The sequence below is a fragment of the Pyxicephalus adspersus genome, chromosome 1, assembly GCF_032062135.1.
Source record: "Pyxicephalus adspersus chromosome 1, UCB_Pads_2.0, whole genome shotgun sequence".
NCBI lineage: Eukaryota > Metazoa > Chordata > Amphibia > Anura > Pyxicephalidae > Pyxicephalus > Pyxicephalus adspersus.
The window spans coordinates 77,432,453-77,449,456 of NC_092858.1; the positions used below are offsets into that span (position 1 = coordinate 77,432,453).

The window sequence follows — 17,004 nt, forward strand, 5'->3', positions numbered from 1 at the left end:
TCCTCCATGTACTTCGCTTTCCTTCCACATTCCAAAAACATGCAGTTAAGTTATACAGCTTTCCCTCAAAAACTGGCCTTAGACTACTATTATGAAATGACTATGGTAGGGACATTAGATTGTGAGCTCCTTTGAGGGACAGCTAGTGACATAACTATGGACTTTGTAAAGCGCTGTGTAATATGTCGGTGCTATAGAAATACTGGATAATAATAACAGGTATCCTTCCCTATATTGAAAGGTAAGTAATCAGGGTCAGACTGACCCACCAGAAGCCACTGAGCTTCTCCTCGCTCTTTAGTGAGCTCCATGTATATGTTGTACAGTGAGACATTTATGGCTGTTTCTCAGGTACTGAAGGAGCAATGACTAACACATACGCAGAGGCTCTCCCACACCTCTTTCTAGGTTGGAAAAGTGATATTACATCTTTTTCTACCAGATCTCTCTACTACTGGAGCAACACAGTGTCTGGGGTCTGAACACCATTACCAATGACAGTTTAGCTGGTGTGGAGTCCATGTAAAAACAATTTGATATTCCACGTGACGTGTTCTGACATAATTCTGCAGAGGTAAAGTTGGGGGTGCACAACACAAGTTTCTTCAAGTGGCTGCTGATACCAAGAGACCATCATAAGGATAGTTCTAATACTGACCACCAATGCTGTAGCATTTTGTCTCCCACTGACTACAGATGTATGGGGGTAAACCCTGCATAAATATACACCTTCATCAAGTCAGTATTCATTAAATGCAGTAATTGCATCCTTGAATCTATGTGACTAGACCCCTATTAACTTGGCACATCTGGACATCTATTGCACATTCTCCCCATTCCACTTTGAAAAACTCTCAATCTGGGGCAAGAACAGTCATACATTTTGTATTATACTGATATCTGCCCAGATATTTCAGGACAATGACATTATTGTTTATAAAGTATTCTTGAGTTTATTTTTTCTTTATGTCTGGAGTTATTGCCAGCTGGCAGACAATCTTCTTTCCATAGCTAAGTGTTTGTTATAATTTTGCAGTCTATGGAAACCATTGTTAGCATTGTGAGCATTAGGCATTAACAGTATATTGGTAGGGTCAGCTTGCCTACTGTTAAAAAATGAATCTAAAATAGTGATCAGCGGACATTTTTATAGGCTGGGCATACTTTTATGTGCTGAACAGAAACAATTCTAATTCTCCGTGTATTTTATCCAATTTAGAATTTTAATTTAGATGTAAAATAAGTATGTTGATTGGTTGTAAACGGGATTTGGTATGGACAGAAACCAATATAATGTTACATCAGGAGACAAAGTGCTGCTATAACCTAAGAAAAGTATTGCTTGGGAACATTTTCAATATTTCCATGGAATCCTAAAAGGTGGATTCCAGCTTTAGCAAGGTCAGAGCTGTTTACTTCCTTTTTTTCAATCTTCTAATATCCCAGCACATTCATATTCTGTCTTCCTCAACAGGTTTGCCAGCTCAGCACCTGATCTCTCCTATACTTGTGACAAATGTAAGAGCCTCTAAGAACTGTTAGCAGAAGCTGGGAAGAAGATGACTGAAGGAGCAAGTTTAGCCTGTGTCATATCAAACCCACCACCCAGTAGTCTCTTCTCTGTGATAAACAGTAATGGGTCTGCTATGGCCTTCTAGGTACTATGTGTAGCTTTTGCAAGAAATGGTCTCCCTGCAAAGTTTTGCTCTGTTAACATACTTAGGTTACTTGCACAGTATGAGGCATATGTTTTGTTACATTTTTATGCTATATGTCTAAAGAAAGTTTAAGTTAGAAACGGGGCAATAGTCTTTTTCACCATGACTTTCTTTTTTTATATAATGTTAAATTATTTGAACATATTATTTTAATGACTATAGAAATATATGGATACTATTCTGCCAATCTTAGGATGATATGGAGTAAGATTTATGAAGATTTTTGCCTCAACACAGAGACACAGTGCACTGCAAGGCAGATTAGGCCAATAGATTTGGTGAGAGTTAAGCCATAGACAATGTGTTTACTCATTCAAAGGCATTTCCCAAAATTCTATTATGTAAAAATGAAAACCATATACAAAATGGTGCTGATTGCTGATTATGATATTTATTTCACAAAGTTTGAAAATGTTAAGTTGCTGTAGACTGAAGTACAATCCCACAGAGTCTCCAGACTGTCTACTCCTCTTCACGTACCTATGGAAATGAAAGGCAGAGAATAAAAAAAATCAGTGAAACTCAGTGAAAATTTGCTGACAACTCACACAATATACCTGTACTAATTTCCAAAGACAATTGACTATTGACTAGGAGTAAAGCATACAAAATACCCTATATGTGTGGGTGTTCTTCTATTTATCAGTCCTACAAGCTATGGGTCAGCCTCCATCTCTATTCTCCCTCCATATACACCATAAACTTAGATAGGAGCCAGCCCTTGGACCAAACTGGGAAATATCTTTAGCAAGATAACTTGCATCAAAGTGTAAATAATAGGAAATTTTAACAGGAAAATATTTAAGTAAGAACAGTTTTGTCTTTCAGTCTCTATTCTTAAATTTAGTCCTATTATAGTATAGCTGAATAAAAGTTGGATTTTGACAAATCTGTGGCAGTGCATTTCCGGAACCACAAACATCAGGTACACAGACTATATAGAGTGTCACTCTTCATAGTAAGGTATTTTAAGAGGAGCTGACCAAAACTTAAATTGCAAAAAAAACCAAAATTTAATAAGGAAATTTATATTGGCAATCATGTTGTTTATTGTATATTTTGTGTAACACCTTTGGAACTAAACTTTACAAATTCAAAAACCTATTCTGTAACTGTGCTTAGCAGTAGCTGTTTACCTATCCATAGAGCCAAGACTTCTGATGCCTTTTAACTTTCTAGTTTTAAGACTGAGGTCCTACAATTACAATCCTTCTCCTCATGTAGACAAATGGTTTTCTCTGTTTTGCTGGGATCCTGGGAAATGTAGTCTGGAATGTATTTTCCTTTTCCTACTTTGTGTGTCCTGTGATACCACACAACCCTCCAACTGCCTTACTTCAGGTAAATCGGTCATTAATCTTCTAAAGTAGGAAGCTCACTGAATTAACATATTTAAGAAAGGCTCATCCCGGGATCTAAACCAGGCATAGGCAAACTACGGCCCAATGGGGATGTTCCTCCGGCCCATTGGGTGTTCGTGGAACACGTCCCTGGATCTGAGTATGCGATGGGAGAGTGGGCGGGTTGTGTGCAATGACACAGCCCGATCACTGGAACAACTTTTATGTTTGACAGAAACATAATGGCACAGTAATTGTTACACCTAAGTCGAATATGCTCTGTTTATGTTGGCATCTTTATATCTATAATCAGTTTATGTTTGTTTGTTTTTATTAGTAGATGGATAGGAGTGAACACATTGTATTACATTTTCCTCTTTTATTTGGCAAGTGAGAAACATGTTTCATGCAAGCCTGGCTATTACCATGACAGCCAATGCAGTGTGAGTAAATGTTTTTTTTTTCTATAAACATTCCATTGGTTTAGGTGTTTGAGATAAAAAAAAACGTAAGTATTGTTGGTTTATTTCATGAAAACTAAAGCCTGTTTTGAGTTATGGTTATAGACAGTGTAATGGAATGCTGTGTAGGTTGTTTGGGTACATTCTTACCAAACAAAGCAAGCATGAACTTCGGTCCAAAAAAAATAAAAGTACTCTTTGCTTTCCCTATGCTTTCATTGTAAAGGTGCTAAAAGGTTCATGCAAAGATTTTTTTATATTATTCTAAATACAAGCATAATATTAGATCAGCCTTGCATAGCCTGTGCACCCTGTTTTATGCTGCCATCCATAGCAGGTATTGAAAATAGTGGCAGCAGTGAGCAGAAAGAATAAACTGCAACTATAAACTACAACTAATCTGAATGAAGTAGCTGAGAGCAAGAAGGCAGCAGCTGAATGAAGTGACGTGACTGCTGATATAAGGAGAGGTTTGGATGGAAGCTGATATTTAAAATTAAATGTAAGTTTGAAGGACAAAAAAAAAGCTTGGCTTATATTTGAGTATATTGTATATGGTAAAGTTAGGGTAAAGAAAATTGAAAAAAATTAATATTTGTTCAGAAATTATTAAATGACTGAGGTAAAAATCTTTTCTTTAAAAAGGATGCATTTTCTACTTACTGAAATGAATCCATTAAGTTCTGTGTGGTGTTTATTAAAGTTTGAGCTACTGAGGTATACAAGCAAAAGACATCTTTTTTAGCAAAGTTGGTAAATCTAGAAAGTCAGACATGAACATATAAGCCCAGATTCAGGCCTACTGTTAGAAAATGAAAAAAAACTTATTTATATAATATTTCATATTCACCTAATGTGATCATAATAATTATAGCAACTACCATGCCTTCAAAAATAGGTTTTAACTAGGCCTATACATTTATACATCTATACAGATCTATACATTATATGGACCTGTGAATGAAGTAGGTTGACCCTTTCTGTAGCTTCCAGAAGTTCCTGCTCTGCTAGCTTCCTTGCTCTTTCTGTCTGATCAAGTCCTGCCCTCAATTCATCCAGCTCAGCTTGAAGCAGGTTATTTCGCCTGTCGCTGACAGCTACTTGTTCCTTGAGGTCCTCAGAAAGGTGAAGGGTGTCATCCAGCTGGACTTGAAGATCCTAGAATAGGAGACAACAAATCATTTAGGCTGAAAAAAGAATGTATCCTGACGTATTCATCATGGTATCTTCATAGTAATTGTTCTCCCACACTTGCATGCCTAGGTGTTCCCATTGCAGATTATTTTGAAAGAGCCCCCATTATTCCCTATATAAGTCCAAAAATTTAACCTGTAGTGTTTCCAGGAGTGCACTGCAATGCACTATAGTTCATGTGATGGGCAAGTTGCGTTTGGCATAATGTTTGTCATACCACAACACCAACATGTGAATAAGCCTCTAACTTGTACTTAGAAGTGATTCAGTAATACACATGCCTTGATCTGGACCTGCAGATTTCTCATGGATTTTGTTGCTTCAGTAGCCTGACGACTAGCATGGCTTAGCTGAATTTCCATTTCATTCAGATCTCCTTCCATTTTTTTCTTTAGTCTGATGGCTTCATTTCTGCTTTTGGCTTCTGCATCCAGGTTAGATTGTAATGATTCAATTATGCGCTGTTGGTTTCTCCTAATGTGTGAAAAAGAAATGTTATATATTAATTTGGATATGTACTATAAACATAACATACCATCTTACACCAAATATAACATATTGTTAGTTGTCTGGCTCTTATGCTGACCAGATTTGTTTAGTACTTGAAGACTATAACCCAGAACAAGTAACCTGGTTAGGAATTCTGATTTAAGACTTCTTTCCAGTTTTATATATTCACTATGCTCAGAGGAAGGTATGTATGCTTATGCATTAAATGCTAAACTCATGCAATATCTAATACTCCTTTTAAAAAAAGGAATACCAGAAACTGAGGGTAAAGCCAATGGCAACCAATGAATGTTATACTGCAGTATAACATAATACTGCCGTAAACATTTCATCAAACATCCAGCTACCCTCCATTGTAATATGCAGGGTTCCTGTTGTTCATATAATTCTATTTTTAATTTGTTAAGTCATAGAAAAATTCTAAATATAACACTAAGTATCAATAATCATAGTCATTAAATGATGCTCTTTCCTTAAACTGTATTCTTGGAATTCAGAACTGTAAACAATTATGTAAAGTGAGTAACAGGTGATTTACTGGAACAGATTAATAGCACCTTTCTGCTATTAACTACACATGAATTACCTTTGTTTCTTCTTCCAGTTGTCTCCTCAGGTCCTCAATTTGTTGAGTAAAAGAAGATTTCCCTCTTGACAACTGACTAATTAATGATTCCTTCTCTTCGAGAAGCCTTGATAACTCACCTGTAAGGTAGAATTCCAAATAATCCCATTATTTTACTTCTAAGATAATAAGCATTTTAGAACAGTAATACAATGAATTGCAGGGCGTAGATAAAAAAAATCATTAAAAAGGAGATGAGTGACTGTATAGACCAATTAACCCCGTATCCCTCCACAATTGCCAGCTATTCGTGACTTCCAGAGATATACCTAGGTTGTTAATGTTGTCCCAAAAATTGTCACTGGCTTAAAATCCCTGGTATACATTCAAAAGTTTTCATATCTTTCTTAAAAGACAGCAACACAATATTTATGTGCTAAATTTGGAATCATTTTAAGATTGACTTGCTAAGTGTCTAAAAAAATTAAGTTTGCTTTGATCATGCTTTAATGGTTGAATTGAGTAAATTTAGCTTTTTTAATTCTTCTAAATGAACACTAACCATAAACTCTAAGCTCCAAATCTAAAACAAACTAAACATTTTTATAAAGTAGCACCTGGCAGTAGGGTAAACTGACCTGAAAGTCTGAAACTTCTCTTTGCTCAAGGAAACCTTAGCAACCTCTGGAGGAACCCTGGTTGGGAAAAACTGGTCACAGGTAACAGTTTCTCAAGTCTCATTGATGCATATGTATTAAATAGCATACACTGATTACATATTGATATATTGATAATGATACCTATTACATATTGATTTAATAATGTATTGTCTTCTGCATATCTCTTACTCAATTCATTCTCTTTATAGTTGGTGTTTTGACTTACAAATCGTTTTCTGTCTTAGCTCTTGTAATTATTATTGCTAATAAACTCAGTAGGAAAACATTATGGGCTTACTTCTTTAATTTCTCTTCCATCTGTTGCTTATCATTTTCTGCATCCATTAGACTCTCCTGTGTCAGCTTCAGATCCCCCTCCACTTTCCGTTTTGCTCTTTCTAGATCCATCCTAACTTTCTTTTCTTGCTCCAGTGAACCTTCAAGCTAAAATGTATAAGGATAGTTTAACTGTCTATATCAATATAATTCATTATATAAACAGTATTACTATATACATTATATATAGGTAAACATAGGAGTGACAATAAATTACTAACTTCTCATGGTGGTGTCTTCTGGCATAAGTATTTTAAATTGCTCTTTTTACATGAATATATATTTCTTCTGTCACTCATTGAAGTCAGGTGATAAGGTGATAGATCAGGTGATAGATCATCAAAAAGACTTTTTTTTAAATTATGAGTAATAACTATTTTGTATTTTATATATAAATGAGTTGCTTACTAATTGTCCTCCAATTCTTCCCAATTCACTTGTATATACAATTTGTTGTTGGATATATATATATATACAGTAAATATGTTTTGTATATTTAACAACGCATCATACACACAGAATAATAAAACAACAACATTAACATTTAAAGAAAATCTCAGCATGATCTTACATCATCAACTTGTTGTTCCAGCTTTGTTTTCATTTTGGTCAGGGTATTGACTTTGTCTTCTTCAGCCTGAAGGTCGTCCAAAGTTTGCTGATGCGCTTCCTGTAAAGCTTTTTTCTCTTTAGTAAGTTTAGTTATGGTTTCATCAAGAGCTGCCATTTCTTCAGTTAGGTTTTTGACCTGAATGGATGAAACAGGTATATTTATTAAGCAGCAATTCATTGAATATAAAGAAGTGTACTTTTGCTGCAGCCGCCATTATCATAACGTAGATCAGGGCACGCACCTTATTTTCAGTTGCATGTTTCTCTTTTTCTGCTTTTGCCAATGTTATCTCCAAGTCATCAATATCTTTCTTGAGTTCAGAACACTCATCTTCCAGTTTCCTTTTCTTAGCAGTGAGCTCTGAGTTCATTTCTTCTTCATCTTCTATGCGTTCTGTCAGATCTTTAATTTTTGCTTCCATTTGTATCTTTGTTTTAATTAGTAGATCACATCTTTCCTCTGCATCAGCCAATGTATCTTGTTCCTACAATAAAGTTTACATATGAATGTTTTAAGTCAATTTACAGTTATTATTTTATATTTTGACAGCATATTTATTTTGTGATATTTTATATTCTAGGCTGCATATATTCTAGGATGTAAAGATGAAGCGTACTACTTTTAAAAAAATGGATCAGAACCTCAGGTTTTTACTACTCTCTCTACATCTATATGGATAATTTACTTCAAAGTCCCAGCATCTTGTGCCACCTGGACAGGATGTGAGGAAACATTCCTCTAACTGAGATACAAAACTTTCATAGGTTCCATTTTTTCCAAATTTAAAACAAAAACATTATAGAGCATGCAGAGCACATAACCGATCTTTACCAGATTCTGAGTTTTTAGCAGTGAGCCATCTTTTGTGAATTTGGATACTCACTATTCCTATTCTGTTCAGCTTTGGACATGTGATTAGGTGAGGCTGATTTCTCCATTTTCCTGATTCTATATTGATGGATTAAAGTTTGTAGTGTGTGCAAGAGAAATTTAGGAAAAACGTATACAGTGATACCATGTATATGTATATTGCACTCGCAGTAAACTTAAAAGGAAAACCAGGGGACTAAATGTTTGGATATTTGGTGATGCTAATAGGCAGTTTTCGTTTGTGTGCTTCTATACTTTCATCTTTACAATAATACAGGTCAGACGTATCAAAATGTTTGATCAGGAAGGACTTAAGCTGACCAAATGACATAAGCACTAAGTCTACCATCAGAAGTATACACAGAAGCATCATCAATGGTTTATCTGAGAGATATTAATATTTTTGCAGTACTTAAACCTTCTCACACGCTTATAAATATATTACACATTTTAGAGTTTCTCACCGCTTGTAGCTGAAGAGTGAGATCATTTTTCTCCTGGACTAAAGTGACTTGCTTCTCCTCAAGTTCTTTCCTCCTGGCCTCAGATTTTTCAAGAGCTTCCTTTAGTTTAAGGAAATCCTCCTTCATGTTAGCCATTTCCTTCTCAGTCTCAGCAGACTTCAACAGGGGCTTGATCTTGAAGTAAAGCTTCATCCAAGGCCAGTTTTTTACTGACATAAAAGCACGAATATTCCATTGAATCACAAGCAATGCATCCCTAATAGAAAGAACAGCATACATTTACATTGTAATCACGAATTCATAACAATCCTCAGAAATTATACATTGACAGTTATTGAAGACACAGGAATCTTAGCTAATCTTTCATCCCGCATTTCTTCAAGATGTCCAAGCAAACCAGCTTTGAAAAACACCTACATGATAACGATAATGTTGATTCTTATGGGCTTGTTTGCTACAATGTAAATTGCAGGGAAGAATAGTAACACTGACTTTTCTAACTCTTATACAGCAGAATACACACGTTCCTTTACCATCCCCTAGAAGTCGACTTGTGCTGGATCAGTGCCTGAAAGAGTCTGTGAAGGACAGCTCTGGAGATCGGGTAAGTTTAGCTACGGGAGCTATCTTTCAGTGTTAAAGGCTGCTGGGGAATCTGTATTTGTGTTTTTTGTGGTAAAAGAGTACTCTTTGCAATAGCAACACAATAAAAATTATTAATATTAAAATTATTATTAATTAAAATAAACTTTAATTGAGACCATGTGTCATACAACAATAACAAATGGCAGAAAAAGTCAATAAGATTAAGAACCATTTACTTTTAGTTTTGTAAATTGCCATTTGTTGTCTAGTTCACTGTTATAATCTATAATAATCTCTACATTTCTTACCTTAGTGTGACCAAATCGATACTGACTGTGATCAATATCCAAAGACCCCAAAAGTTTTTCAGATGCTTTTCTGCTGTCTACAAACTTGTCCTCTGGGATAGCACTCGGATTGAGTATACGATATCTACAACAAATCCACATAAGATTTACCATAGTATAATGGTATTAATGACTTTGTACAATTACGGTTTTCAATGAGCTCTGCTGATATGCATATATCATTGACCTAAATCTTAACTCTGGTAAAATGTCAAAACTGGGGCCCTCCTTTCTATGGTAAATGCTAATTTTCCTCTAGGGTACCAATAAAAAGCACTTTTATTTAAATTATCTCTTGCTCCCACAGATTTCCCCATTTCTGCATTACTAGCATCCTAAAGCTGCTTCTCTTTTGTTCTGTTGTTTTGACATAATCACGTACAATACAGGACGAGGAGTCCCGCATTATTGGTGAGGACACGAAGTGCCCACCAACAACCTGGAGAAAAAAATGCTGGATGCTGGGGAAGCTGGGGATAAATAGTAATATAGTAATAATCCTTTTTAATAGTACACTCTTTACAAATACATTTTAACCCTTGCAGTACGTAGGGAGCCCCATTGCAGGGGTTGTTTTGACATATCATAACTTCAGCTTTAATATGGCTATATAATATACTTATCAAGACCATGGCTGATGTATCTTCCGGTATGTGTATTTGTGTAGCTAGAAATAATATCTGAAACATAAAACTAAAGAGACTTTACTAAACATATTTAAATGATAGATGATATTCACATTACATGGTGCTTATGCCACAAAATATCACATATATAATACAATAAGGAACAAGGCATTTCCTTTAAAATAAGGAATTTCTAGTGACTATCTCTGTATCTACCTCTGTTTGAAGTCAGCATAAAGAACCCTGTTTGGAAAGCCTTTGCGACAAATACGAATTCCTTCCAACACACCATTACAGCGCAGCTGGTGAAGAACCAGAAATGGGTCCATGGCACCTGGTTGCAAGCAAATGCATAAATATGAATGTCTAAAAAAAAACTATTGATAAGATATTAGATTTCTCCACTTCTTCAAATCCTAAGTTGTGGACTATCAATTTACAAGATACTGGGCCTGATTTATTAAAGCTCTCCAAGGCTGGAGAGAATACATTTTCATCAGTGAAGCTGGGTGATCCAAAAAAATGAGAAAAGTCTGAAAGCTGAAAACAAAAGTTTACTGAACAACAAATATGAAGGATCATCTATTATTAGGTATAGAGAGTGTTCATGTAACAGAATAAATGTTCAGCTTGATTAGTAAATGACGTGAAATTGTATTTACCTTAATGGTTTTAGCTTCTGCTAGATTGGATAGTAAAATGTACTGATCACATAGATTTCTGGTCTTAATATACTTACATCAGTTGCAATTAATTCTTCACCATCATCTAGATTGTCCACTGTAACAACACCTTGTGAGCTAAAGTGGAAATCGTAAGGATTTGTGCTCACTAACAGCATATCTGCAAAGACAAACAGTTCAATTTTCTTGTTTTCACTATGTAGAAAACTTACAATGTTCCACTGATATTAGTTGACTGGTTATGTGACCTCACCTTGTAGTTCATTTTTTTTCCCACTGGTAATCTGGTAAAAGATATGGTAGCTTCGCTCTCCAGGCTGTTGAAAAATGACTCTGGATTTTTCCAGCAGATCTACAATTGTAAGAAGGCCACATCATGATAGTGTTAGAATATTAAGTATGCATATGGTTTTTATCTTTCGTTTAACTTTATATTATTTTATTAAAAATCAAAAGGTAAGAGATTATTGTTTAATATTCCTAGAGTTACCACCCTTTTCCCCTCAACCTGGACCTCACCCAGCTTCTTTGTGAGCCCAGTAGTCCTTAGAAATAACCCATAAGCACTGATCCCCAAACCCTTTCTTGATTCAGACCTTCATTTTATTGATGGTAGGTGCTGCCTGCCTCTGCTATCTGGGTGATAGCTGCATTACCTGATGCTTGCAGCTATAGGGAAAAATGTGATCATTCCTGTGATAGTGGAGCTGACGACTAGGCCCATTTACTGTCTATGGCCATGCTCAAGGGAATCACCACTGGTAAGTTTTATAAGGATTCTTTGCAGTGACATTGTCACTTCATCCTGAATGGTCAGGTTAACAGGGTAACTATCTCTAAATGTACTCAGAAAAAAAAGGTTAACGGCACCTAAACAGAGATAAGGAATATTCTCTATAACTGAGAAATGTATCAACTTACAAATTTCAATATCAGCAGAAGACAATTTGCCAGTGGTACCAAAGTGGATCCTAATGAATTTACCCTGTAAGAAACCAAAGTGACTAACATAAGTTAATTTACCCTGGTCTGAAATAAAACACCAAGACCATTGAATTCATTACAACATGGCTATGGGCAGTCTATAAGACATTGCTGGCAGTGCTAGTGGGGGACACATTGAACAATGGACACAAGAGGCATTTTTTAAACTATTTTAGGGGTGGAATAGCCCCATAATGTACTGATTGCTGCAGTCACAGTAGATATTGAGTGATGAATAAAAAGCATTCTGATATTGGGCTGTGAAGTAGCTGCTATCACTGGTTCATATTTGAAAAATATACTACAAATTTTATTACCTAAAAAATAAACCTACCCACAAATATGTTCTACTATGTTCAAATGAAAGTCAACAGAGATTGTTCTTTATTCATGTTATACTAGCCGATAGCATCTGATGTGTTGCCAGGTATACTTATTGAGATTGGCTACCTATATAAGCATCCAGTACACATTTATTGCAGACCGGGGGTATAAAAACAAAAAAGTATAGTAATTTTGGAGGGTGTAAAAGAGTAAAGAAATTGTAAACTTTGTGGATATTCTCTGAATGGCATAGAGAAAAGTCAAGCAAATGACATAAAAAGATAAACTGAGTGACACACACAGGTAGATTGCTAAAAGACATATGTGCCAGATATATTGTTATATATTTATATACATTTCCAGTCTTACTTACGTGATTAACATTGATTGATTCTCACGATCTAACAAACAAAAACATGCAGATATCTTAAGCCATGATATACAATTCAAGGTATATAACAAATACTTTTGGTTAGAAAGCATCAAATATAAAAAAATTAATAATGGATGTGAACGTCTTGCTCATAGCAATAGGTGACGTGTTAACAACACTTTTTACCTGTAATATTCTATACAAGAAACAGAGCCAGAATCAGAATTCAAAGACGTGTTTATGTCTTACAATAAACATAATAGACACGGGATTATCCTGGGCCAGATCTAAAAACCAGTGTCAGAATACCCACAAAAAATCATAGATAATGGAGGTGCTATGAGGCTAGTATACTGAAATAAAATTGTACTTACTGCGCAACATGTCATGGTAAGCATTGTCAGCAATGGAGAAGATATGAGGAGGGGCTTCAGAACGTCTCTTGCCCTTGTAAGCAGCGACCACCTCTGTCTTGTAGACTGGAAGCCATTTGTATGGGTTCACAGTGACACAGAAGAGACCTGAATAGGTCTGTGTTGTAGGAAATAAATGTAATTGTCTAAATTAGATCACAATATTATTAGCACCGAAAATCAAAAATCCTTAAAAACAAAACATCAGACAAAAAGTAAAAAAAAGATGTAAACATGAATCTAAGTTTGTAGGTTAACAAGGTAGATGGCATAATCTGAATTACTTACATAGATCATCCAATTAGCATAGCGTTTTCGCAAATTAGATAGCACAGATGCCTCATTGAGGTGAGTTAACATAGCCATATCTTCAATCATGTCAAACTTTGGAGGATTCATTTGCTGTACATCTCCCTCCTTTACTACAACAGTCTATAAAAAACAAGAACAGCAGTGACAAATGTAAAATGTAAATGTAAGTGTCACAAAGGTAAAACAGAGTATTGCACAGAACTAGAAGAAATACACAAAGCACACTAAGAATTAAGAATGCCTAAAAGAATAACCTCTTGTATATAGCCAGTATTTTGTTATCCTTTAACATCCTTTCTTTAATATACTGAAAGCTATCATATTAAGCATATACAGTCACAGGCAATTTTATATAGTCCTAATAGTGGTCCTATTAACAGCCAATCAGACCTTTATTATTATTAAACAGGATTTATATAGCGCCAACATATTACGCAGCGCTGTACATTAAATAGACCTAACTATACTACAGCATTTATGTGCCCTTTGCTGGCATTTTTACATTTTTTATTACTGCATTACTTTTATATTCTTTTTAGAGTGATATATTTGTATTTTACCTTTCCATCTGCAATCTCAACCGTGACTTTTCCTGCACCTGTCTCTATAATTTCAGCCTCCAAATAAGCTTCCTTCTCATCAGGTATCCAGCATTTCTTCTTTCCTGTTTAATGAAGTAAAAACTTTATTTTAGAGCTCTGCTTGTTCTAGTGTGTTTTTTTTTACTTTTTTTCCACACTTTAATATTAATTGAGAAGACATTTACAATCTAATAACAGTGTAACATTGCAGAAAAGTACAAAATCGTGAGTAAAAAATAAATACCTAAAAATTTGTTTACAAATGTAAAAAACAGTAAAGTGAACAAAACGGGGAAAAGAGAACTGAAAAAGAAGAGGAAGCAACCACAGTGATCATTAGTATAACAGATTAACAGTCTGACATTAATACAAGTCATACATTTAGAGATAACTCATACCTTTATGTTTATACTTTTTTAGCAGGACATTAGTTCATTAGATCATTAGAAACAATAAATAGTAGGATGGTACACATTGAGAGGAAATTAATTGGGGGTAAAAACTATGTCCCACTGATCGGAACTAACTGATTCTCCCGTCCTTCAATGGGTGTTGGTAGAGAAGACATATAGATACATACTGTTTGAGAGCAGACATGCTGTGCTGTGTGTACAAACAAAAAATATTGTCCAACAAACATAATAAAAAATTAATTTGAAGGCCAGGCGTGTTTTGTGTTTAAGAACTTCTGACCAATCGATTACTGATTGGAGAATGTATTGATGAGTCAAGTGTAAAACTGGCAGCAGGTCTTCCTGTGTGTAGTAGACTTTTGGTCGGACAAAGAATAATGTGAATGGACTTTGTAAAGGTCCCCGGGACTTGTCAGTGCTATGCCAATAAATAAAGTTCTTACTAAATTTTAAAATGCATAATCATAAGGATACAAAGAGTTTTTGAATGTGACCAAATCCTGTATATAAATGTGAAGAATAAAGAATAGAACAGACATGGAACTGAAATGAAATCAGTTAAGTTTAACCCCCCAAAAAAACAAAGAATCATATTGGTGTTACAAACAACTTCATTTTTATCTGAATAATTTTGACTACTTTTTTATTTTATATACTTTTATATAAAATGTATATTTTATATAACTTTTTTATACTAAGATCAAACTTCATTTTCCATCCATTCACTGAATTGGTAAGAACAATCTTTTGTTCTCAATGAAAGAATAATATTTTCTTATTATATGGGGGCACAGGCTTTGCTGTCTTTAATTTGGTCTGGCTGTTCTTTATCAATACAGGTTAGGAATCATAATAATCATATGGTGTTAAAATGGAAAATTGATTAGTATTACTGCACATCTGTTTCTAAATGTCAATAAAAAAATTGGTGAAGCTAATCAGGTATAATCATTATAAATATATATGCATTAATTAGGCTGTAATACTTCCTACTGCTTCAGTACTACTAATATTAAATTAAATAGCAGGAACTGCCATAAAAAAAAAAAAAAAAAGGGAATGTGCGTGATTCAGACCAAAACATCCAATGATATCAGTAAGCAGTCACTTGCCATCAAATGCCACTGTCTGCTGTATCATCAGTTCTCTTTCACTCTTCCTCAGGTAGGAAGCAGCTTCCCCGAATTCCGACATGTCCATCATTTTGACAGTCGTAGGTAATAATCACAATCAGCTACTGTAAAACAAGCAAAATGATTATAACAGTATAGAAAGTATGGAACTGAAATTGTTAGAATAGCTGCAGTCAATATATTGTACTTTCAGCCCTGATGTATTCATTTAACTCTATCCAGTGTCTACATGTATATCATCATATGTATGAATTGAAAAGACTGTGGAGTGCATACCCTGTCAAGTAAATGATTTGATAATGAGCACTGGATGAGTTCTGGCTTTTATATGAGGTCTCCAAGGTCAACTGGGCCAAGTACTTTTCATTAGATTCTAATTTAGTCTGCAGGGTGTGGGGAGATGGGTGCAGACATTTATCATACAGCTCCAGAAGGAGGGGGATTTTCTGGCTCTTGTTTGTCTCTTCACTGGATTGTTGCTACATTGTTGATAAATGACCTAATGGAACAGGGAAATTATTTTCCTAATCACATGCCATTAAACATGAGATAAAATATGTACTCCTCAGCTCCAGTTGGAAAACAAAGGTGCTTATAATGAACTGTAGTCTGTTGTAAAATATTTTTCCTTTTTATGGTATGATTGTGCAGAGCATTATTAACATTTACTATGAAATATACAAACCTGAATTTATAAGCAAATAAAACAGAAAAAAGCTACTGCAGTTGTTCTTCTTATGGTACAGTAGTTTATCTTTTTAGAATTATGAATAGTGGAGCTTGCTTCCCCTGAGATCCAAATGCAGAGTTCAAAGATGTGGTGGCTGTGTTTGTTTTTGTTGTTTTTCAGCCTCATTATTTTAACCTAAAAACAAGCCAGTAGTACACTTACTGCCCTAAGGCAGGGGTCAGCAACCTTTACTATCAAAAGAGCCATTTTGCCTCCTCTTCCACTAAAGAAAAATAGTCTGGAGCCGCAAAACATTTTTGGGAAACCAGATTCCAGAAGATCTTTCATAGATAGGAGAAGAGACAAGCATGCTTACTGCCCCATTTTTTATCCAGGAAGGTCCTAAACCTAATAAAAGATCTGATTTTAAAAAATAAGTTGTTTTTTTCCATTTAATTTTTTGGCCTTTAGCCAATTGATCAAGGGGAGACCTTTGACTTTTTCTAATATGTACATTGTACAGCAGCCAGCAGATGGAGCAGCTGCTGTACAAATACAATGTGCAAGAATGTACTGAAGGACTAAAAGGAAAATTGGCATTCTGTAATTTCTGAGTTTAAATTAGGAAGCAGCAAATTCTGAGCTTGGAATTCCACAAGGTGGGAGTTGTATTTAGTTACAAAAATAGCTGGAAAGATTTGGGAACATTTTAATCGAAAGTTACAAGGACAATGAAAGTCTGCAGGATAATTTCTGTACCTAAAATAGGAAATTAATGTATCCACCGTACTAAGAGGGCCAGTATGTTACATTATAATACATATTTCTCT

At 35.0% G+C, this 17,004-nt stretch overlaps 1 protein-coding gene and 1 long non-coding RNA gene across 2 annotated transcripts; both read right to left on the bottom strand.

The window, feature by feature from the left end:
- Nucleotides 1-4,431: 4,431 nt before the first annotated feature.
- Nucleotides 4,432-15,799, bottom strand: MYH15 (myosin heavy chain 15). Its single transcript, XM_072404763.1, is given in 16 exon segments — nt 4,432-4,677; nt 4,995-5,231; nt 5,316-5,322; nt 6,746-6,891; nt 7,355-7,531; nt 7,638-7,880; nt 8,731-8,986; nt 9,025-9,143; nt 9,624-9,747; nt 10,505-10,654; nt 12,653-12,680; nt 13,027-13,183; nt 13,354-13,497; nt 13,938-14,041; nt 15,484-15,608; nt 15,781-15,799. Coding segments are annotated over 15 exon segments (2,214 nt in total). The 5' UTR covers nt 15,575-15,608; nt 15,781-15,799; the 3' UTR covers nt 4,432-4,446.
- Nucleotides 11,062-12,026, bottom strand: LOC140333518 (uncharacterized). The gene is made up of 3 exons (XR_011921381.1): nt 11,893-12,026; nt 11,225-11,323; nt 11,062-11,131 (listed from the first exon to the last, which is right to left on the bottom strand). It is a non-coding gene; the product is annotated as an uncharacterized lncRNA (long non-coding RNA).
- Nucleotides 15,800-17,004: the final 1,205 nt, after the last annotated feature.